The 24,883-nt window shown below is 37.3% G+C and overlaps 1 protein-coding gene across 8 annotated transcripts in view; it reads left to right on the top strand.

Annotated features, from left to right (window-relative positions):
• The window catches only part of Pde4d (phosphodiesterase 4D), a 1,379,127-nt gene that overhangs the window by 975,417 nt on the left and 378,827 nt on the right, over positions 1 to 24,883 (top strand). The window contains exon 1 of one of the 8 annotated variants that reach the window (XM_070041221.1): positions 3,047 to 4,567. The exons of the other annotated variants lie outside the window; for them this stretch is intronic. Within the exon in view, the coding sequence (XP_069897322.1) occupies positions 4,443 to 4,567 (125 nt within the window). The 5' untranslated portion in view covers positions 3,047 to 4,442. Of the gene's footprint in view, positions 1 to 3,046; positions 4,568 to 24,883 lie in introns of those variants that run through there. 8 annotated transcript variants of the gene reach the window in all.

The raw sequence follows: 24,883 nt of genomic DNA, 5'->3' as shown, positions 1-24,883 counted from the left end.
TTGCTAAGAATTTCACCATGAAAGGACAGAGTTCCTTCCAGTTCCCAAATGTGACTCCTTTTAGGAAATTCTAATGTAAAACAACATTTATCCTCTCCTGTTGGAGATTCCTAAGTTCTCCTGCTCTATCGTGCTTTTGTTCTCAGGATTCTGAAATGGAGGAAGGAGCAGGTCCAAAGGGCTCCTGAAAGTTTTTGTGTCCTTTATCACAATTCCTTGGCAGAAGACACTGGGCACCACTTTGACATTAGCAAACTAATAATGCTTTCCCAATTAAGACACATTGTGATGATGAAAAGTATATTAAGATCTGGGTGCCAATGACTCAGGTCTGTAATCCTAGCTACTCAGGAAGCTGAAATCTGAGGATCGCAGTTCAAAGCCAGCCATGGGAAAGGAAGCTTGTGAGACTTTTATCTCCAGTTAATTACCAAAAAGCCAAAAGTAGAGCTATGGGTCAAGTAGAAGAGCGTTAGCCTTGAGCACAAAAAGCTCAGGGACAGAGAGTTCAAGCATAGGGCCAGGAAAATAAATAAATACCATGTATGTGTATATGTGTATGTATACATATATTATATGTATGTATAGAAACTTGCTCCATATTTAATCTTTCTAATTATACAAAAAATAAGGAAAAATAATTTACTAACTCTGCCTTGCTTTGAGCATTCTCTCATATGCTGGGTCTCTAGACGTCTGCCTTTACATACCTTTAAAAAGCCCTTATAAACCATCTATTTATGCCAGTATTTTTTGCCTCAAACAGGCAGCTTTTACCTTTGTAGACATCTCAGTAAGTTTCATTTTTATCAGAAATAATATGCATTTTGAAGACTGATTACCTTATTTTTATACTATAAAGAAACAGACTAGAATATCACTAAATATAGGAACATGACATCTCCCATGGCTCTATAGTACTATCAAGTACTATAGCCCACCTAAGGAGAAAATGTGCACAATTTATGAGCTGGCAACTTATTTTCAAAAATAAGGGCACAGCCAGCTACCAGATTCCTTGTGTCTGGAATCCTAGCTACTTGAGAGGCTGAGATCTGAGGATTGTGGTTCAAAGCTAGTCCAGACAAAAAAGTCCACAAGACTCTTAACTTCAGTAAGTCAGAAACGGAGGTGTGGCTCAAGTGGTACAGCTTCAGTCTTGAGCAAAAAAAGCCAAGCAAGAGTGTGCAGTCTTGAGTTCAAGCCACAGTAATGGCACTAAATGAATGATTGGATGAATACAAATCAGTAAAAAATATATTGAAAAAATGTTTATTGTTTATAAGGTTCAGAATTATATATGTATTGAAAAGGACTGTTGAACGAAATAATGGTAATAAGTACTACCACTGCAGACTCTTGTTTAACTATAGAAATGTACATATAATAAAATTCTTCATGATTTCTTTTAAACTCAGAAACTTTCGTGCAATATTATGCATGAAAAGAGGAAGACCTATATATCTGTGCTAAGTATATGTTTGTGTGTTCATATCTATATCCTATAGCATTACTCCATATATGTGCATATGTTTAAGTGTATTTGGTAGAATAAACCTAAAAAGTGATCAGATTAATGGGAAGAACAAAAGGACAAGGCCTTATTCATATACCCTACATTATTTGTGTTCACATGTTAAAAGCATGGCCAGGCATAGTGGTTGATGCCTGTATTCCCTGCTACTCCGGAGGTTAAGGTTGGAGAACTGCTTATGGCGAGGTGTTCAGGGCCAAACCAAGAACAAAACAAGTAAAACTATTTTTTAAAGAGCATAGATTAGTTTATGTTTATATGTGTGTGAAATAGAAATGTCTGAATAGAAATGTTCATTGTCAAATGTACTCATGACCTTACTCATGTAACTGTAACTCCTCTGTAAAGCACCTTGACAATAAAATAAAATCTAAAAAAATGTTTATTGTCAAATATAAAACTATCCCTGTTTTGAAACTTTAAATTTCTGAATTGAAATAGTGTCTACTGTTTAAACTCAGACCCGGTGTCTGAATTTGTTCTCTCTGGAATAAAGTGATTTTCTTTCAACCTACTTTTTTTACTTTTTTATGTTGCCCAGGTCATAGGATGCTTAAGTAAATTAATGGTGTATATTCAAATTCTGAATTAGAAATCTATTTTTCTTTTTTCTTTTTTGTTTTAATTGAGACAGGTCTCACTTTATGTAGCCCAAGCTATCCTCAAACTCATGATATTCCTGCTTCAAAAGTGCTGGGAGCTGGGCACAGGTGGCTCACGCCTGTAATCCTAGCTACTCAGGAGGCTGAAATCTAAGGATCATGGTTCAAAGCCAGCCCTGGCAGGAAATTCCATGAGACTCTTATCTCCAATTAACCATCAGAAAACCAGAAGTGGCACTGTGGCTCAAGTGGTAGAGCGCTAACCTTGAGCTGAAGAGCTCAGGGGCAATGCCCAGACCCAAGCCCCACAACCAAAAAATAAAATAAAGTGCTGGGATTCTAGGCTGTGTCACCATTTGCTATATAGATCTAGTTTGGATGTGAAATGTTGCCCATAGCCTCACATGTTGAGAGACTAGTTTAAAGCTAATGGACTTTGGGGAAGTGACTACATACTGAGGGCTGTTACATAATCAGTGTATTGATCCCGTAATGGATTCAAAGGTTATAGCATTACTGGGAGGTCTTGAAGAGTAGGAGGTGGTGCTTAGTTGGAGGAATTAGGTCTGTAGGGACATTCTATGGACTATATCTTTCCTAGGCTGTAATTTTTTTCTCTACTCCTATCTCCCCTGAAATGAATAGCTAGCCTAGGCCATGTGACAGTCTATCCAACTGCATGGGCAAAGGAACTAAATCACTAATATACCCACGGTTCATTTTTCAAGATTATTCCTGCATAGCACTCAGCACACCTGCTATCTGGAGCTTTATGTAAAGACTTGAATTGTTTTGTTGCTATATCTCCAGAAAATGGTTCAAGAACTTGCAAATATGTAGACTAATAAAATCTATAACTAGTACATGAGACTTTGATCCCTCGAGCAGAATTTTGTGCTATCAGTTCTAATTTCTACAACTTGATGTTCACTGCTTTGAAAACTTGACTTACAAAGCGTTAGGAATGAATTTATTATTAATCTTTTGAAAGACCTTCCTCCAAATAATAGATAAGATCTGCATTTCTGAGAGAAGATTTCTAATAATAATTTTCAAAGTCAGTATCCGAGAGTGTTAAAACACGTGGCTCAGTGGGTAGAGTACTAGCAAATGCATGAAAGCATCAGATACTGAGTTTGGGTGCCAGTCTCAGACCTAAAAAAAGAAAAGAGAGAAATATAGAAAGGAAAACACCCTGGTCTGCCAGACACTGGTTGCTCATGCCTCTCATGGTGGCTATTCAGGTGTCTTAGTTTGTTCATGGTTCATGGTTCAAAGCCAACCCAGACAAGAAAATCTGTGAGCATATTAGCTCCAATTAGAGCACTATCTTTGAGTAGAAAAAAGCTAAAGGACTGGGGCTGGGAATGTAGCTTAGTGGTAGAGTGCTTGCCTCATATGTAGGAAGCTTTGGGTTTGATTCCTTAGTACCACAGCAAAAGCTGTGGCTCAAGTAGTAGAGTACTAGCCTTGAGCCAATGAAGGGGTAGTACCCAGGCCCTGAGTTCAAGCCCCAGGATTAGCAAAAAAACAAAACAAAAAAAAAAACAAAGAAAGGCTAAGGGACTATGCCCAGACCTTGAGCTCAAATCCTAATAAACACACACACACACACACACACACACACACACACACACACACACACACACACACACACACACACACACACACACACACACACACACACTGCTTACAATTTTTATGTTCTTGAACAGCTAAGTTTCATTCCATTGTGGACAATGATTTATGAATAAGCACCCACAATTTTTTACCAGAAAATTGGAAAGCCCACCCTATAATCATTTCCATGTGCCCATCTCATTTTCTAAGTATTTCTAATCTGCTTCGCAAACCATATCACCCCTTTACATTATAACAATTGATTATGCCCTTCCTATCAGATGCATGCTTGGTATATAGGCAAATAACTGATTAGTTGACCATTACATTTTAGAGGTTAGATGAAAATGGATTAATCCTTTGCTGCCTACTCGGAGATTTGGTCTGAGTGAGTGGTAATAGGTATTTGTGAAAGTACAGAATTTCTACTTCATCTGCTCAGCCAATAATTGGCCAGAGTACGACTCTGGTTAGATAGAAGCAACAAGCTTTTGTATGCATGATTAGAAAACAAGGTAGAGCATGCAGCCTGAGAAACAGACATTTATTTTTGAAAGAAAAAAGCACTCGGCAACCAGTGAGCAGCATATGGCTGAAATCCATTATCTGACATGTTCTTTCCAGCGTTCCCAGGAATGCTGGGCTGACTACTAAGATTTGCTTTGACTTCCTGCTTTTTGGATAAAATGAGTTTGCCAACCAGCTGTGAACATCTAACGCTGGGGAAGGCGTCTAGGTTCCAAAGCGCTTATATTCATGGATCACCTTATGCAATCAACAAGCCAATTGACATTAAGCCACAGAGGAGACGGTAAAATTGCTTTCCATTCCTCTAGTTTGTTTTGTCAGTGAAAATGTGTTTGTTGCCCTTTGGCAACTGTCTTGGAGGTCTGCTGGACTGGGAGGGGCAGGGAGAGGGGTTAGTTGTTAAAATTCAGTGTATTGGCGAGGTGGGCAAAAATTAACCTGCCAGAAAAACTGAAAAAAGATTCTCCATTTAACTATTTAGCAAAAGCTAATCTGCTTTCAAGGTCTGCAGATTTTAAGAATTTGAGAGACGAATAGTGCTAGTAAAACCACCAGAATCATCTCTGATGACAATTTGAAAGAAGATTTAGCTAAATAATGGATATGTTTATTACCAACTCTTAGTACCTATATAGCTAGCTCATAGTCTGTCTTTTCTTAATGCCTACGTGCAAAAAATATGTTGTGATTCCTTAAAAAGCATTCATTTTCATGAGATCACTCAAAAGATGGCAATATATGTTTCCTGTGGAAAAGCTGTCATTTCTAGATCAGCATCCTAGAGTTTGAACCCTCCCACCACACACATATGCACACACACACACACACACACACACACACACACACACACACACACACACCAAGGGCAAACCAATGTATAATAATCCAGAATTTTAAAGTTGAGCTCAGTGTTTTCCTTACAGGCACACACACACACACACACACACACCACACACACACACACACACACACACACACACACACACACACACACACACACACACACACACACACACACACACACACACACACACACACACACACACACACACACACACATACACACGGAAAACCAATGTAGAATAATCCAGAGTTTCAAAGTTGAGCTCAGTGTTTTCCTTACAGGCAAAATAGCTCCATGCTAAGTAGGTTCCTTCTGCCCTCTAGCCTTTTTAATACAGTGTCAGAATCACGATAATGTTTCCCAAAACTTATCCCTCAATTTTGGTTTAAAATAAGTCCATTTTATCCAGAGTTGAACGATGAGATAAAGAACCATTTTATAGAGATGTCCGTACTCTCTGTGAAAATACCAGTTGTGTCTAATTTTATGAATTCCCAGAATTTAAAAAAATCTGAACTTTGGAATACAATCTGTTTTATTTGAAAACTATCATTATCTTCTTACTGCTATAAATGTCTTTCATACTTAAACATACAAATTACATTCCAAAGCCTATATCTGAGCAGATTTGACCTTATTGCAGACTTGAAGGAGCATTTAGACATATAACTGAGTTTAAAAAACAAAAAGTTTGAAAATGTTCAGGAAAATCTTGTGCATTTTGTTGTTTTGTTTTGTTTTGCTGGCTGGTTGGTTGGTTGGTTTTTTTTTTTTTTTTTGCTTATTTGTTTTTATTGGGAATGAGCTTTTCTATGGTCAGTGAAAAGAACTATTTTATTTTTCTCCAAGAGTATCAAGGTTTTTCAATCCAGCATCATTTAAATTTATATCAGGCTGGCAGCTGTGATCACCTATTTTAAGGAACATCCAGAAAAATGTGTCCTGAGACACCCAGTGTAGCTCAGCTCTGTCAATGACCTCACTCTCCGTCTCTAATTAGGAGTGATAGCACAAACCCACACAGGTTGACAAATCCAGGCTTAATATACTGCATTCTATTTTTCTACTTAAAAGTAATCATGTTTCTGTATAATTCAATTGAGCTATAATTTTATATAACCTGGTATGGATGTGTATGTGCACATATATACACATGCACAGATACTCAGGTAACTTTAGACATTATTCTCAGTTTCAAAGTTGAGCATCTCAATGTATCTTGAAAATAGTTTCAAAAGACAAATTAGAATAATCAGTGTTTTGTAGCATAAAGCTTGGGATTTGTAAAAATATCAGATCCAACTTTTCTTGTCATATAATACGTTGCTTATATCCAGTAAGTGAATCAATTATATGACTTTTTGTGTGAAATATTGTAGTTACCTGGGCTAGACATGTGGCTCAAGTGATAGAAAACCTTCCCAGCAAGTTTGAGGCCCTGAATTCTTTTTGTGTCAGTAATGGGGCTTGAACTCAGGGCCTGGACACTGTCCTTGAGCAAGAGCTCAAGGCTAGAGCTCTACTACTTTAAGCCATAGCTCCACTTCTGGTTTTCTGGTGGTAAATTGAGGAAACAAGTCTCACAGGGACTTTTCTGTCAAGGCTGGCTTCGAACCATGATCCTCAGATCTCAGCCTCCCGAGTAGCTAGCTGTGAGCCATTGGCATGTGTCCAGTCATTCTTCTAAACCTTCTATTTCATGTAGTTTAATTATGAAAAGTATGTGGTGAAAGTAACGGTCTGACAAGGGTATGAATGAGTGAAAGAACATCCAAACAATAAAGAATTAATTTTATTTTGTAACTCAGTTTTTAAGTTTTATATATACATTTTTTTTCTGTTAGTCATGGGGCTTGAACTCTGGACCTAGGTGCTGTCCCTGAGTCACAGGCCACTTCTGGCTTTTTCTAAGTAGTTAACTGGAGATAAGACTCTTACAGACTTTTCTACCCAGACTGGCTTCGAACCTCAATACCCAGATCCCAATCTTTTGAGTAGCTAGGATTACAGGTGAGTCCCCAGCACTCTACTAAATAATAGATTTTACAAGTTTTAATTTCCTTTTAAATAGTGCACCTGCATTCATGCTGTTTCATAGTTTTATTATGTTACCCCAGATTAATGATTTACTTTCTCAGCATGCTTTCTTAGACTCATGTAACACATTTCTAAAACTACACATTTGCATTTATTTTTAAAATAGATATGATTGTGATTTTTGGCAGAAAAGAAATTTTCTTTCATATTATTTTAAAAAAAAGGATGTGGGAAGGAAGGAAATGAGCAGGGGAAAAGGTCAAAGAAGGGGAGGAAAGTAGAATGGGGGACAAAGAAAGAGGAAAAACAAAAGAACATCTATGGAAGTGGAGTGATATGTTGTTTGAATCTGCCCAATGAAGCAGAAAATTGAGGTTATAAAAAGAAATCTGGCTTTTCATTAAAATCCATGGAAGGATGAAGTAGCCAATCTGATATAGAAATACAAAATGCAGCTCCATGTAAAGTCAAGTATATTCTTATAATACAATAACTTAGTGAAAGAAGAGCAAGTTTGTGTTGGAACAGAGAGAAATACTTTCCAAATTAAAAACCAGCAATATCAGAAGTGTGGCTACATAGCCATTTACTTGTTCTCACTTTTTATTTCAAGAAAGATAATGAAAACGTTACCAAATTAGTTAAACTATGAAATCTTCATTAGCTCAATGTTGAAGCCATGGCAGCTCTACTATCTGTGGTTGTGACCATTTTATTTGTGATTTTTAAAATGCTTCCTTTCAATTTTTCAAAAGTATTTTTGCAAAATTACATTTTATAGCCTTCACCAACTCTGGAATTTTCTTCTCACTTGTCTGACATGACTTCCTTTTAATTATTGTATTTCATTCTTATTGTTATTATCTCCAGGTAGTCATACAAAGGAGTTGCCATTTAACAAAAGTGTATGAATACCATATATCTTGATCAGTGTCATCCCTTTCAACCTTCTTACCTAGCTCTGCCCTATTGTATTTTTTTCACAATCATCAAAATATTCACTTTCTTAAAGGGTATCTTAACTTGATAGTGCGGCCAAAAATATACTACAGGCTGGATGAATTAAACAAGGAAAATACACCTTTTTCATAATTCTGAAGGCAAGAAGCCCAAGACAAAGTTGTCTACAGGTTTGGTTTATCCTCAGGCCTGTCTTACTGGCTTGCTGTTGACAAAACTCCCCCTATTTCATGAGAACATGTCTCCATATGGCCCCAGTGACTGTCCACAGTTCCTCTTTTCTTAAGGATACTAGTCAGTATTCTTTTTTTTGGTCAGCCGTGGGGCTTGAACTCTGGGGCCTGGGCGCTGTCCCTCAGCTCTTCAGCTCAAGGCAAGTGCTCTACCACTTGAGCTACAGCGCCACTTCCGGTTTTCTGGTGGTTTATTGGAGATAGGAGTCTCACAGTCTCTCCTGCCCAGGCTGGCTTTGAACCCCGATCCTCAGATCTCAGCCTCCTGAGTAGCTAGGATTACAGGCATGAGCCACCAGCGCCCGGCACTAGTCAGTATTCTTAAGGATATAAGGTCCCACTCTAACCACTTCATTTTTACTGTCTTCAATGGTTCTAGGTCAAATTCAGTTACATTCTTACAGACTGGAGCTTATGGTTTTGAGATTAAAAATTGGGGATGCGAGAGACATGGCTGTGGTATAAAGGGCAAGCCATGAGCCATCAAGCCAAGCAAGAGCATGAGGCCCTCAATTCAAACCCAGGTGCTAATAATGTCCATAGAAATGAGTCACTGGTAAGGTCTCTGGGAAAGAGCTTGAAATTAGACAATCATTTTCTTGAATAATTGGCGGCCTTATATTTATAAAGATGGAGTCAATTAATACTGTCACATCTTCAACATGGAGATATTGTCCAACATAGACCAATACTTCGTATGTTTTGTACACATTGTGAGTAATACATCTTCACCAAACCTAATCACTTTAATTTGGAGTCTGAAATCATTCAAACAGGACTTAGACTAAACTTTGCTTTTATATTGTCTTTTGAGTTGGTGTGTGAGATGAGATAAATAATTGTATCCATGTGCCCAGTGGTTCTCAGTAGACTTTAATTTCCATCTACCAACCTAAGGAACATGTGGAAAATATAATATAAATACAATAAACATACAACAAATATAAATAAATATAATATAGATTAGAATGAATAAAATGATATAAATACAATAAATAAAATAAGTATAATAGGATATAAATGTAATAAAAATTAAAACAATATACAATATTGTCATGGGTTGGATGAGGTTGAGTGACTAATGGTACAAAGAATGTGAAGCACAGGGATGCTGTTAAAAATAGTATACAAGACAAATTTCCAAAACAAAAAAATATTTTAACCCCAATGTTAATAGTGCTGAGATTAAGAAAGTCTCCATGAATAAATGGATCAAGGAGCTCTTTGAAGGCCTTTGTTTATATAGAGATAACTTCACTTTTTAATGAACATATGAAAGTTCTTTCTCTTATCTTTCATGTGTTAACTACTGAAAAATAATTCTTTAGCCTGGTTAAAAAGTAGACAATGGTCATGTTCTTAAAATAAGCTCAAATCTTCAGTGATTCAAAGTGACTTTCCTTTTGATTTGTCTAAATTAGCAGCTTGATTGCCCTTTTGGCCTTATTATTCTTTTAGTAGAGGTACTACTAAGATTTCATTAGAGAAAGCTGGATAAATGATCTAATATATCCTTATAGCCCTAGGCTAGGTGCTAAACATTGCTTTTCAAGAAGAAATGAAAAATACGAGGGACATTACACAGGAGATATTAAGGGACTATCCCTTTGGCCTGGTATAAAAATCTCTGCTGGATTCTTACTGTCTGATTCTATGTCTATAGAGAAGATCCACGGACTGCAAATGTGTAGGTCACATGTGGTTTCATAGTAACCAACTCATCTAACAACCAAGAACAAATTTCCTAAGAGGAAACCAATTGTGGAAAAAGGGAATATTCCTTTTTTTGAAGAAAGGCCCTTTTTTTCACTTTAAATACAACTCCTACTTACACTCAGAATTCTCTCTAACCCTTTCTACATTCGATGCAATTTAATTGGTGGCAACTATTTTAACTAGAATGTGCATCTCCAGCTCCCCATTCTGTCCTTAATGCTAGAGCTGTCTAATTGCATGTTATCAAATATTCTCCCTAGAGTTCAAATTCAGTATGTGTGAAACTAAAATCATCACCAAGGGTTCTTCCCCATTGATTGTGTCCTCAGTAATCTATGTCATAGACTCTGAAGACCTATGTGCTTTTCCTGGAGCTCAGCTTCTCTACCACTACCATCTTGTGGGGACATTCTTTTTCCTTCACCTTTACCTTTATTGCCAATCCCCATTAACACCATCTTCTATCAGGCCTTTATTGAACCTACTAGCATTTTCCTAACTGTTGTCCTCAAATTCATTTTCTTTAATGTCATGAATGAATTTAGGAGTTAAATGCTTGTTCTTGCTGGGAGGTTGTTGTTTTTTTTTTTTGGGGGGGGGGGTGTCCGGTCGTGGGCCTGAACTCTGGGCCTGGGCACTGTCCCTCAGCTCTTCAGCTCAAGGCTAGCACTCTACCACTTGAGCCACAGTGCCACTTCCGGCTTTTTTCTTTTTCCTTATGTGGTGCTGAGGAATCGAACCCAGGTCCTCAGGCATACAAGGTAAGCGCTCTACCACGGAGCCACCTTCCCAGCGCCCTTGCTGGGAGTTTTCATTCTTCCTTCATTTTATGAAGAACTCCAAGGCATCCCTCAGCTTTTTTTTTAATGACACTTTCCTAATACTTATTTCTAAATGGAAATGCTTCTTTTAGCTATGTGTTTCCTTTTCTTTATATATTTATGATAATATTAACATAATGAGTCACAGTTATTTGTATGATTGGTCTCTGGAGTAGCATGGTAGAAACATTTGTTTTTAGGAAGAATTTATTGGTGCCATGCAACAGAAATTGGAATGGAAAAGACAATAAAAACCAACAGTCTGAAATCTTGACTAGTTTATTATTGTAATTATAAAATAAAAAACAGATATGTTACTACAGTTGTGCAAACTGGTCAAAAAGAGACAAAGGCCCACACACCAGTATATAAATAGATTCCTAACCTAGTATGAACATTTGGAGAAGGTTTCCTTGGGGATGATGAAGGCTGAAGATGGGTAGCAGTGTGATCTATGAGCTCTTTGTTCTGAAAGTCCCAATGTAAATGCAAAAATAGCTAAAAGGTGAGGAGCCTGAAACACAAGAAGGGAGGAAGAGTAGTGGGGAAAGAAGTGAAGAAAGTGGGCAGGAGAAATTGTGCTTTTATGAAAAGTAGCATTAATCAAGCAATCCTCCATTTCAGTTTGGAGTGAAACATTAATTTTTTAGTTGATTAATTTAATCATTGATGATGAAATTCCAAAACATGTTCTTTGTTTCTGTTTGTCAGTGAGGACTTTTAAATATCGAGATAAACAGAAGGTATTTTTTTTCCAACTGACTGAAATAAATGGTCAGTATTCAACTTATTCCAGGTCTTTCTGTTTCTTTATAAATGGTACAGCTTTTATTCTTCTGCTTTAGTCCTGTGATCATTAATCACCCCAACTGTACCTTCTGTTCTGCTGGGGGAGAGGCGTGAGACTTGGTAGAGCAGACAGGGAGGCTGACTGCTAGAGAGGCTCAGGAGACAGCTCACAATCACTGTAACCTTCACACATTAGTCCATTCCTATCTCCAATTGAGACATTAAATTACTTGACCTTCCTTTGAAAGTTTTCTTTTTCTTTTTAGTTTCTCATGGCTTTGATCTTGTGTTGAACAAAATTATTACAGAGGTAAACTTCACCTTCAAAGGGAAAACCTCTGTTGTCGCCTTTCTTCTGTAAACTGTGACAAATAAAGCAGTCAGTGCTGGCAAAGCATGTGGGGCTCAGAATAGCACCTTGCTAGACTGATACAGGAGGTTTGGGAAAAACCAAAGCAAGAAGAGGGATGGGAAGTTAATCTTTGACACAAGAGCCATGATGGTGGACTAGATGCTGTGATTTGTATGAGCCTTAAGAAAAATACTTGTACCAGTGGTGACAAAGAGCACACTGTAGAAAAAAGAATCTGAAAGAAGGATGTTATAAGTATCCAAGGGAAAGATAATCAGCTTCTCAGACCAGATGCAATGTGTTCTGAATTTCAAAAGATGGTGTTGGCTTCATTCATGTGGTTCTCTGGGGCTGCATGGCATTACTCATCTTTAACTCACAATATCCCCAGGGAAACATTTTCCAAATGCCAAGACTAGATTAAGGACCTATTTGTACCCTCTTATTCAGTCTTCAAGAAATTCTCATAATTCTAATCATATACTTACGTATTTCTGGGTCTGCGTCTACTCCTACACCATGAGAACAGAACATAAACCTGCTAAATAAACCACAGTGTGTTAGGTGCTTTGTAGAGGACCTGGTATGTAATAGGCATTCAGCAAATTCTCTTTTTTTATTTTTTTATTGTGAAAATGCTGTACAGAGGGGTTACAATTACATGGGCAAGATAATGAGTACATTTCTTATCAAGCATTGTAGCCTCCTCCTTTGTTTCCCCTTCCCTTCCCATCCTCCCCCCCACACTCAACCCTCCCCCCCTGCAACCAAAGTTGTAAAGTTCATTTTCGACATAAGAACTTGTACGTCTCATTTTTGCAATGGGTCCACCTGTATCCCTATTTAAACAATTTGTTTTTTCCCTTCCCCTCCACAAATTATGCCAACATCAAATACAGTAGAAGCAGGGGTTATACCATGGGGGAGGGACATACAAAGCAACAAAGAAATCATCTTATAAATATGTTAGAAACAATCACATGAAAGAAAAAAACGTTTGAATACATATTTAGGGTTCATTTCCCTAACATCAACTTATCTGACCTTTTCTGCTTGACTCAGACATATGCTAGTTATTGCAAATAAGGGAAACCATGGGACCTATGTTTCTTTGGGCCTGGCTTACTTCACTTAATATAATTTTTTCCAAGTCTTTCCATTTCCTAACACACGGGGCAATGTCATTCTTTCTGATGGAGGCATAGAATTCCATTATGTATATATACCACAGCACGACTATGTTTATTGCAGCCTTATTTACCATAGCTAAGATATAGAACCAACCTAGATGCCCCTCAGTAGCTGAATGGATCAAGAAAATGTGGCATTCAGCAAATTCTTTTTTTTTTTTTTTTTTTTGGTCGGTAGTGGGACTTGAACTCTGGGCCTGGGCGCTGTCCCTCAGCTCTTCATCTCAAGGCGAGCGCTCTACCACTTGAGCTACAGCGCCACTTCCGGTTTTCTTGTGGTTTATTGGAGATAGGAGTCTCACAGTCTCTCCTGCCCGGGCTGGCTTTGAACCGCGATCCTCAGATCTCAGCCTCCTGAGTAGCTAGGATTACAGGCGTGAGCCACCAGCGCCCGGCGCATTCAGCAAATTCTTATGATATTTCTTTTCCTGACTAGAAATTAGAAAGTAATCGGAATCAGTAAGTGAATATGTATCTAGTAGAGAATGTGTATTAAATTAATTCCTGCAACCTCTGAACTTTCATCCCAAGCTCTGACCACTCTTCCTTTAATTTGTATTCTATTCACTGCCAGAAAATTTTATCAGGTAATCTCAGAGCAAAATGACTCATCATCTTAAATTAAAACCTATTACTTCTATTCCATTCTTTGGATTGGTTGGTAACTACTCAGGTATCCAAACCAGCCATCTTTCTTCATCTCAGATACATTGCTCATCACCAAATCTTGTTTTCCCCATTATGTTCTTACATCATTCCCTTCTACTATCTTACTAATAGGCTTGTCTGTACAACTTACTGTCAGAATGTCTTAAGTAATCCCCACATTGTTGGTTTCTGCATAATCCAACTCCCAAAAGCTTTGTGGTTCTTTATTGCAATAACAATATTCTTATGTCCTTAATACATGGCTATTATTCTAAAATCACTGTAGAAATTGGGTATAAGGTCTAAAGTTTTAAAATTGACCCCAAATAAGAAGCTACCATTTTTACTTTTTTTTGGGGGGGGGGGGTCTGGTCAGGGGGTCTGAACTCTGAGCCTGGGTGCTGTCCCTCAGCTCTTCAGCTCAAGGCTAGCGCTCTGCCACTTGAGCCACAGCACCACTTCCGGCTTTTTTTTCTTTTTGCTTATGTGGTGCTGGGGAATCGAACCCAGGGCATCATGCATGCAGGCAAGCGCTCTACCACTGAGCCACCTTCCCAGTTCCTCTTTCTCAGCAACAATGAAGAAAGAAAACAACACATTTGCCTAATTTTTATAACGAAATCATTCAAAATTCTTCTAAGACTTCTTGAAATTGGAGCTATGAGCCTATGAGATTTCACAGTAAACCATCTCAAAAAATATATAATCTGTTGTTTATCATAATCTTATTACTGTAATCATTTAGTCATTGATTTTTTTAACTCAGGCAAGATATAAAAATACATATATCCACAGAAATCTCAAAATCTGTTAAAAATCATAAATTATTCAACAGGCCCTTATGGTGGGTATAGAGTTTTTGTTGTTGTTGTTGTTGTTGTTGTTAATTTGTCATTATACTGCTGTCCTGCTCCCCTCTGGCTGAAAATATCTACTCTTCTTTGTGCTGTTATTTCTGAACAATGTATGCTGATATCCCATGTAAGATGAGTCATGTGATACTGGTGTTACCATGGCAATTCATCTTGTGTATAATAAGAACATTATGAATACCGGCAGCTCTCTGTTCCCTTAAGAGTTTCTATTTTCTTTTCTTTTGCTCTTTTGTGTGTGTGTGTGTGTGTGTGTGTGTGTGTGTGTGTGTGTGTGTGTGTGTGTGTGTGTATGTGTGTGTGTGTATGTGTGTGTGTGTGTGTGTGTGTGTGTGTGTGTGTGCTGTGTGTGCTGTAGGAATCCACTAGCTATGACAGGAAGAGTAACATCATCCACTGTCCCTTGTGCTAGGATTCCTATTCTGCTAACATGAAAATGCTTAGCTATTTTGACGTTCGAGAGATTTAGCTGCTCCCTGGTATTTCTCTTTGTCTGCAAAGTCTTCTTCCCTCTGGGGAAAAATTCTCTTGAAATCTAAAGCTTGCAGATGTCAAGTGTCCAATGTGATGAGTCCTAGGAAAGCAGGTCAGCCCAGCCCTGAGAATGCCCTCCTCCAGTCTCTGACTTCAAAATCACCATCACTGGCAGCTTTAAAGCTAAATTGCCATTTCGAGTATCCTACACTTGATTCTCCATGTCAGAATAGGAATTAAGTTACTATGCTGATGATTGGACTTAAGGTTCCCAGGGAATAACCAGGTTTATACAGACCCATTAATCTTTCCAGCCTTTTGAAAAAGTTTACATATACTGTGCCTAAGGAGAACCTGAATGATCCTGTGATACTACAATCCAATATAGCTGTACAATGCAAGTGCCTCATAATGCAGATTCAAACATATATGCTATGCAAATCTGAAGAGCTAGAGGAAAATCAAGGTAAACAGAAGAACTCCATCTTCCATAACATGCAGTGATTCTATGTTCCCTTGTAAGCCCAAGGTAGGAAATGTGAATCTACAGCTCAGTTTCCATTGCTTCTGTCATAGGATGAACATCTTGCTTTACATGTGGATGATTTAAGGTACTTCCCATGGTAATACAGACTATATTATACACTTAGGGCTGGTGTGCAAAAAGCCTAAATAAGATACTACAGAAGTTTGTAGTGCTGTATCATTGAAAATAGACATTTAAAATTTCAATTTCAGAAGACACTTAACATTGACAGTAAATATAATTTGCCTGCTTTATAAAGTACAGTATTAAGATTCTCTTAATTGGTTGTTCTTAAGGTTGTATGTATTCTCAGAAATAAGTGCCTAACAGGAAAGGTCTGAAGGCATGACCACCCCAGTAGATGATCCATCTTAGCTCCTTTTTAAAATTCAATGTTATATGCTCCTTATCATGAGCAGTTAATTTTAAGATTACGAATGCAGCTTTTAGTCTAAAGAGAGATGACAATGACAATTACTAAACATAAATGACTGTCCTGTAAGATCCAGATAGCCACAAATTCATTCATTCACTCATGCCTTGTTTTTATTCAACAAACATTTATTGAACAGGAACTGAGTTCAGAAATCTCAAGTAAGATTTTAAACTTGAGAAAAACAAATCCCAACCTTTTATAAATAAACAAAACAGTCAACCGTAGACAGAATGTCTAAGAGAAGGTAATTTATAATCACAGAAGGAAGGCTCTTTTACAATCCTCTAAAGGCAGATGAAACTAAATTCCACAGTTCACCATTCAGGCTAGACGGGACAAATTTAGTTGCAAAGGATATGCCATTCTTCTAGAGTGGGGCTTTGCGTATGTTGTCTACTGTAGGAATCACACATCAAGTAATGAGGAAACTGACACTCAGGAGTCCCAAGGGTCTTACTCTGGACAATAGAAATGGTGAATGCTGGAATACAGGCTCAAACCCAAATTGTCTGTCTCTCAACTTTGTACTGTGTTATTTTATGTTATATAGAAAAAGAAGTAAAATGGTTTGGCAACTCCGAGTTCATTTCAAAGGATAATATTTTGGAATGTTTTCTGGGCAAAATGGCATTTTTCTCTGAAGGTTTGCATTGTTACAGAGTTGAGGATGAAGGGCATTTCAGAGTGGGAGAATAATCTGTCAAGAGTATAAATATGGTAAAATATGTGAACATTTATAGGGAAAAATTGCATAGTCAAAACTTAGCCAGGTATTAGTAGCTTATGCCTGTAATCCTAGCTACTCAGGAGGCTAAAGTCTGAGGATTGTGGTTCAAAAGAAGCCCAGGCAGAGAGGTCCTAGAAACTCTTATTTCCAATTAATCAGCAAAAAGCCAGAAGTGGAGGTATGGCACAAGTGGTAGAGTACTAGCCATGAGCAAAAAAAACTAAAGGACAATGCCCAGGGCCCCTGAGCTTAAACCCCAGTACTTGCACACAGGAAAAAAAGAAGTTGAGGAGAGAGAGACTGTATTTTATGCTTATAAAAATGAAGCAGAGCTATATTTTGAACAATACTTCTAAACAAGGAAATTCTGTGGTCATAATTTTGCTAAAGTAACTAACCTGAGAACCAGGCACTGGTGGCTCCTAGCTATTTATGAGGCTGAGATCTGAGGATTGCAGTTTGGTGCCAGCCTGGGCAGGAAAGTGCATGAGATTCTGTCTCCAATTAACCACCAGAAAACCAGAAATGATTCTGTGGCTCAAAGTGGTAAAGCATTAGCTTGAGCAAAAAAGTCCTGAGTTCAAGCCCTATGATCACCAATAATAATAATAATAATAATAATAATAATAATAATAATAATAATAATAATAATAATAGTAACAACAACAACATGAATTAAGATGTATCTTGGCATAGCAAAATATTGGAGTAATTGGACTAGTGGAAAGAATAATAGAAATAGAAGGTAAAAGGTGGTAACTAACATAAGAGAATGTATTAAGATATTAATCAGTTATTTTTTATATTCCATATTTTATGCAATGTCTACATAAAATGTATCAGAGATAGTAAAGTTTCACTTGTTTATTTGAGAGACAGAGTAGGTAATTAGGGATGTAATGATACATTATACTAATAAAATGTGTAAGAGAATATTTGCTGGGAGACCTAATAAGGAAGAATTGGTAAGATTCAATAACATGAATAAGAAAGGAAAGAGGCTGCTATTTACATGATAATAACTAGACTCTATAATTCAGATTTCTAATCAAAGAGTATTTTAACTCTCTACTAGAATTCTTCTGTAAAAAGGGCAGATTTGAGGACGAACATAACAACTTACTGATGGATAAACTAATTTTTTTGGAGTATTTGGCAAGACTAAGAGATGGACATGAACACAGTCAAATATCAGTTAAAAAAAATAAAAAAGAGTAAAAAGAAAATGAGGTTGAAGATGTAAAAACAGAAGAGGGCTACCGTAAGATGCACGTGGAATTTCTGTATTTGTGGCTAGATTAAATTTAATAATCAATTTCTTTTCAGACTGTCTCTGTCCGTTTTCCCCCAATTCAGAATATTGCTTTTACCCTGTGATGTACTGTGCAGAACTTTCATGGCTATTTGTAGTGACAAATAGTTTACAGAAATAACCCATCAGACAAAGTAGGTCCGATGTACTTATATTGCTGAGATACTCAGATCCTGAGTAAGTTATCAGATACATACATTTCAAGTACTACTTTATAAAATGGCATTCCTTTTTAAACTGATCATTAAATTTATAATTTAAAAATATCAAATTAGCATCAGCTTAACCAACAAATGTTTATTTTAAAAGCTAACCTCAATACTACGTGCTGGTGGCACATGCTTATAAGCTAAGCTACTCAGGAGCCTGAGATCTGAGGATTGCAGTTTGAGGCCAGGCTCAGGCAATAAAGTCTGTGAGACCAAAAAAGCTCAGGGATAGCACCCAGGCTTAGTTCAAGCCCCATGACTGACCAAAGGGGAAAAAAATAGCATCAAACTTGGAGAGAGAGAAGGAAGGATGACATTTCCCCCCCAACCAAAGAGAGAGAAGAAAAGAAATGAAATGTACTCATTACCTGACTCATGAAACAGTAACTACTCTGTATATCACTTATTAATAACAATAAAAGAGTTAGTATAACACAGATGACCCAATACTGATCTGCTCTATATTCTCTATAATCTCTGTGACAGTTTAAGCAGTATAATTGCTAGAAATCAACCAGCATTGGGCATAAATAGTTAGATTTGTTAATAATGATGAAATGATATAATTTTGGAATTAAACAAGAGAACAGAAAAAAACAGTCACACACACAATTATCTAGCTGTATGTTTGTGTGTACACTGTAAAAGTTAGTTGTGTCCATCTTTTTCTATTATGTGGCTTAAAAATTAAAATAGCTCTTTCCTTTTAACTAAAAATGTTTTACTAGAAGTTCAGTACATACAGGATTGTCTTATTTGTGGGTATTTGTGGGTTATTTTCTTTTAGTGGCTCTGGAAGCAGTTTTATCAGTAGTTAGGTACATTATTTTTCCCAGGAGCTTGGGTATATTATTGAGGCTGTTTCAAATGCACTTACTGTCCTATCTAATGGACTTGTTTATCTTTTCCCTAGTGCTCTTGGCCAGTGATGTTACTTTTCATTTGCCTTATACATTTGGAAACTTTATTATTTTAATTTGTATTGTATGGCATTTTAATATACGTACATGCTATACCATATGCTGTGTAATTTTGTAAACAAATTCTCTTTTATACAGAACATTATAAAGGATGTGCTGTCAATACTCTTAGCATAACTAATAGAGATTCAAAAGGAGAAAAACAGAGTAATTTATCTGTGGCACTGAGTGTATATGCAAGTTTCTCAAAAGTCTCTGTATCTGTTAATATACTATTCCACAATCATGTACCATACTGGAATCTACATACATTTCATTAGCATTTGTGCATGGACAGTGGACTATAAATTCAGTGTCTTGATATGTGGATAGATTTAATTATATCAAGACAGCTGGCATGGAAAAGCAAAGAGATATGACTGATGACTCTGTGGATCTGTGATAGATCAAATATTCATTCTGACCAATTTAAATCATCTGGGACTGTAGCTTACTGGTAGAGTGTTTCCCTAACATGTTGGATCCCCGGGTTTGATCTTCAGAACCAGGAAAAAAATCAGGTGGATGACTATAATTTGGGAAACATCCTGCTTCATATATACCCAATGCATGAAAATTTATAGAATTTCAAGATTTTTCCTTGATCAGTAACATTTCCTTAATTTTACAATACCAAAAGATGCACAAACGCTTAGCTCTCCCCACTTTTCCATTTAACCTGAATCTACTTTTGTCACAGATGTATCTATCAGAAGAACAGAACACTTTGGATATTATCAGTTGTTTTCTAGTATGGTTTAAGTCTCATGATCAGACCAGAATCCTCCATTAAAAATCTAGGCACAGGAGGGGCTGGGAAGGTGGCTCAGTGGTAGAGCGCTTGCCTTGCATGCTCAAGGCCCTGGGTTCGATTCCTCAGCCCCACATAAGCAAAAAGCAAAAAGCCGGAAGTGGCGCTGTGGCTCAAGTGGTAGAGTGCTAGCCTTGAGCTGAAGAGCTGAGGGACAGTGCCCAGGCCCAGAGTTCAGGCCCCACGACCGGACCCCCCCAAAAAAATCTAGGCACAGGAGGCTGTACTTTCACATCGAATGGCTCTTTGTTTTCTAGTTACCTTTTTTACAAGCAAGTTAGAGGAAACTCTTAATCATCTCTCCCCTGGGATTCTCTCGTGACATTAGCTCTAGATAGAGACTGACATGAAGACAGGGCTTGGGACTGAAAGGCGGAAAACAACAATGAATGAAAGAATTCTCCTCTGAGAGGTAAAAAAATGTCAACTAGACCAAGGAAGGCAGTTGATGTTGCTGTTTACCTGGAACATTGTGGAAGAGCTGATTTAGACAGAGACATTTAACAGTGCAATCAGATGTGTTGGCCATAGCTCCAACACATCAAGACAATCAGTATTCTTCACAAAAGTACACCAAGAATGGAAAGCCAGAACAGGACAAGGAATAACCTGTTCCAAACTACGCCATTCATCTTCTTGTACTGTTGACCTCTCATTTGTATATTACTCAGTACCTGAAACAATGTTTACCAGCAGAAATACATGAAATATATCTGTATTTTTAAACTATCTGGTATCACTTAAAAAGTTAAAAAATGGGTAAAATTAATTTCATGAACATATATTATTTAACTCACTGTGTCCAGAAAGATCAACTTGTAATCCATGTATATACTTATTAATGAAGCACTCAACATTTTCTCTCAAACTAAGTCTTTGACTTAATGTATGCATTTTTTTTACTAATGCTGCAAATCAATTTAGATGCTAAATTTCCTCCTGTATTTGATCTGTATTGCAATGACATAAAATTCACAAGTGGAAAGATTCACTTACCAAAGTTTTTTGAAGTATTCCTATACATGTTACCAATAGTGGCCCAACAATTGTTATTTAAGTTAATGAACATGAAGAGAACTGAAAATTCAACCATTCTCCAAGTTTTCTGCAGCCTCATGTAATGGCTGGTGGCTACCATACTAGTCCCTGCTTAGATTATATGCTTTTAAACTCTGTTTTTTACTTTCTCTATTATTTTTGACAATTTATTTCACTTAACATTCCTGTTTTCTCACCTGTAAAATGGAGATAACATATCCTTTACATCCTAAGATTATTGTGAAGATGAAGTGAAAGACTACCAGTAACACCTATAAAACACTTAGCCTGATGCCTGGTATATAGTAATTTTGGAATTCCTACTAATTTGTATTATTTTTTACTATGCTAGTGCTAGGACTTAAACTCAGGATCTCTCACTCTCAATTCTCTTTTGCTATCACACCTGGCTCTCTGATTTTTGCTAGTTAATTAGAAATAAGAGTTTCAAGATGGGACTGGGAAGGTGGCTCAGTGGTAGTGCTTGCCTTGCATGCATGAGGCCCTGGGTTCGATTCCTCAGCACTGCATAAGCAGAAAAGGCTGGAAGTGGTGCTGTAGCTCAAGTGGTAGAGCGCTTGCCTTGAGCTGAAGAGCTAAGGAACAGCACCCAGGCCCTGAGTTCAAGCCCCATGAACAGAAAAAAAAAAAAAAGAGTCTGAAGAATTTGTCTTCCCAGGCTGGTTTTGAAACAATATCCTGAAATTCTAGCTTCTTGAGTAGCTAAGATTACAGGCTGAAGCTATTGTTGGAACTTGGTTGTGGTTGTTGTCATGTATTTCTTGTCATCCTTCATCTCTGTATCACTTCTGAATATCTGACAGAAATGAACTGCTCATCCTTGGCTCCATGAAACAGAGGCAGAACAAAATGCAGACATTTTCCTGCTCCCCATGTCTTTAATTGCCTATATAGAGCTCACTGTGAAGGGGTCTGCCCTGCTAATCTGAACCCATCTTTCACCTGGCGTGAGTCTTCCTGAGCAGCACTCACAAACTCCGTCAGTACAAAGCTTCTTTTCTACTTTTGGCTACAATCAGGACTTTAATGACAGCACTGCATCCTCCTCTATCCACATCAAGCCCATATCCTCTTGTAGATTGTCCCTGTAACAGTACATACTTCCTTGGCTCTTCAATTCCACTGCCACCACACCTTTCTACCATAGACTGGGCAACTTTAGCGATGTCCTTTTAATTACTCCTGGTGATTAAAAGAATTGCTTCCCATTGAACTGCTCTAGGCTGCTGTTGAATTCATCCTATGAAAACGCTATTTTTATCCTATGACTTCACAGTTCAAACTATTTCTTTGCTTTCTTTGCTTCACATCATTTCCAGAATAGTTCTCTTTCTTCTGTAAATTCTGTCTTGACAACTTCTTTGCAGGTCCAAGTGACAATGCTTTCTGTCTCTGCCAGAATCTTCCATAAAGAATTCCTCCTGCCCCTCAGATCTCCGTTACAGTAGTACAGTGAACAGACCTCAAATCCCACGAAGACAGAAACTATTTTGCTATTGCTATTTTCTATTTTAATGCCTTGATATCTGCATAATACACCGTACTGTTTCCTTGATGGGTTCTCATTTTCTGTGTGAGCTTGTGAATGACATGACTTTGCCTGGCATTCAAGGCCTCTAACTGGCTTTTCTAGCCCATCCTTTTTTTCCTTTGTACCCAGATCCCTTGCTGTAGACAACCTGATTTGTTGCTGTCTCAGAGGTATACCTCTCACGCCTGCAGCCCACTCTCTTTCTCAGCCTGCCCCGGTTCTATACTTTCCTCAATGTTCAGTTCATCCCCCTTCCTACCTTAAAAGCCCAGAGAACATGATGCAATCCATCAACTGCAGAGTCAGGATTACATGGCTAATGGAAAGAGGCCAAACTTGGAGCCTCAGAAAAGCTGTTCCTTTAACTGTTTCCTGACTAAGCTTCTCTGAGCCTTACATTCCTCATCTGTATAATGAGAGCAGTAAAATCTAAGTGTCCATTTATCTTGAATATTAAGAATATGTCTATAGTGACACTCAGTGAGGGTTTGGTGTACATGACCTTTATATTTTCAGTACATCCGTGACATTTAATCATGTCGTTTTCAAGATGTGTAATATGTTATTGTCATTGGTGCCATTATGCAATATTTTCATTTCTAAAATAAACTCTAAGTGTCTGGATTGTAATTAGCATTTAGCTGAATTCTGATCACATATATGTAGATACTTATATATATCTATATATGTATATGTGTGTGTTGGTATGTGTCAAATGAGTGATTTTAGTGGGAGCTGGTGCCTCATGCTTGTAATGCTAGCTGCTTACAAGGCTGAAGATTAAGGTTCTGATTCAACCCAGGCAGAAAATCTGTGAGAATCATATCTCTAATGGAGGTATGGCTTAAGTGGTAGTGTATCACCTTGAGTGAAAAAGCCCAAAAAGAGTACAAAACACTAAGTTCAAGCCCTAGTACCAGGAAAGAAAGAAGGAAGGAAGGAAGAAAGGAAGGAAGGAAATGAAAGAAAAGAAAAAAGATAGAGAGAAAGAGAAAGAAAAAAGAAAGAGAAAAGAAGAAAGGAAGGAAGGAAGGAAGGAAGGAAGGAAAGAAGGAAGGAAGGAAGGAAGAAAAGGGTGGCTATTGTAGGATGTATAAATCTAAGTATATTGACTCCTTCAGTCCTCACAGGAAATCACTATTTTATGAGAAAGGTAAAAATGCCTCTATTTTATTCATGTATAACTAAGACTTTTAGAGTTGTAGTTGTCCTAGATCAATCTAGATCTTAAAGTGACAGAAACAGGAACATCAAATAATGTTTACACATCTTTCCCCAATCTATTTGATTTTATTCTTAGCCACATATCACATGTGTGAGATTGTCTGCCAAAATTGATATGTATGCTAACCACCTGGATATGTGGTTTGTTTTTTTTTTGTCTACATACTATTGTACCCAGGGAGGAAAAGAGGACCTTGGTTTTCAGAAAGATACTTCAGCACTTAGAAAGTAAATACAGAATACCTCTAAGACAACCATGACATTTGTTTGTGAAGCTATTCAGCATTGATGTAAGGAGAGACAAATGAGACTTCAATTTTTAGTTTTTAAAGAACAAGAATATTTAATGGAAAATAAAATTAATTAGTGATATAATAAAGTTAAAGCACAGATAATAGTGTTCTGAATAGTAAATCTTAGAATGAACATAATTTTCCTCCAAATGCTAACAAAAAAAAGTTTAACTTTGGCTAAAATTCCTATCTGGACCATAATTCAACACTAATCTTGCTAAAATATGGAAAATTACCCACTGGAAATTACATAAAGAAAACTTTAGATAAATGGTCATCTTAACCTTTTATGCATAGAAAACACCATGTAGCAAATAGGCCAGGGAGGCATATGCACAAAATATTTCTACATTTCTAGGCATAGCAGGCTATGAATTTCTCCTTGAGGAGTTGTAGGTTAGATAAACTAGGTTGTTATTATTTGGAGAAGAACCTGGATAACTGATCCATACATGACATGGTCTTTAACTTTTTGCTTTATACACATTCTGCATTTGATTTGTGTAGTTGTCCAAGCCCAAATTGCCAGTACAAAGTAACAACCTCTCATAACATTGCTTAAGTTTAAGTTAATCA

The sequence above is a fragment of the Dipodomys merriami genome, unplaced genomic scaffold (genome assembly GCF_024711535.1).
Source record: "Dipodomys merriami isolate MVZ:Mamm:240054 unplaced genomic scaffold, mDipMer1.0.p SCAF_30, whole genome shotgun sequence".
NCBI lineage: Eukaryota > Metazoa > Chordata > Mammalia > Rodentia > Heteromyidae > Dipodomys > Dipodomys merriami.
This window is presented reverse-complemented; position numbering and strand designations above follow the sequence as displayed.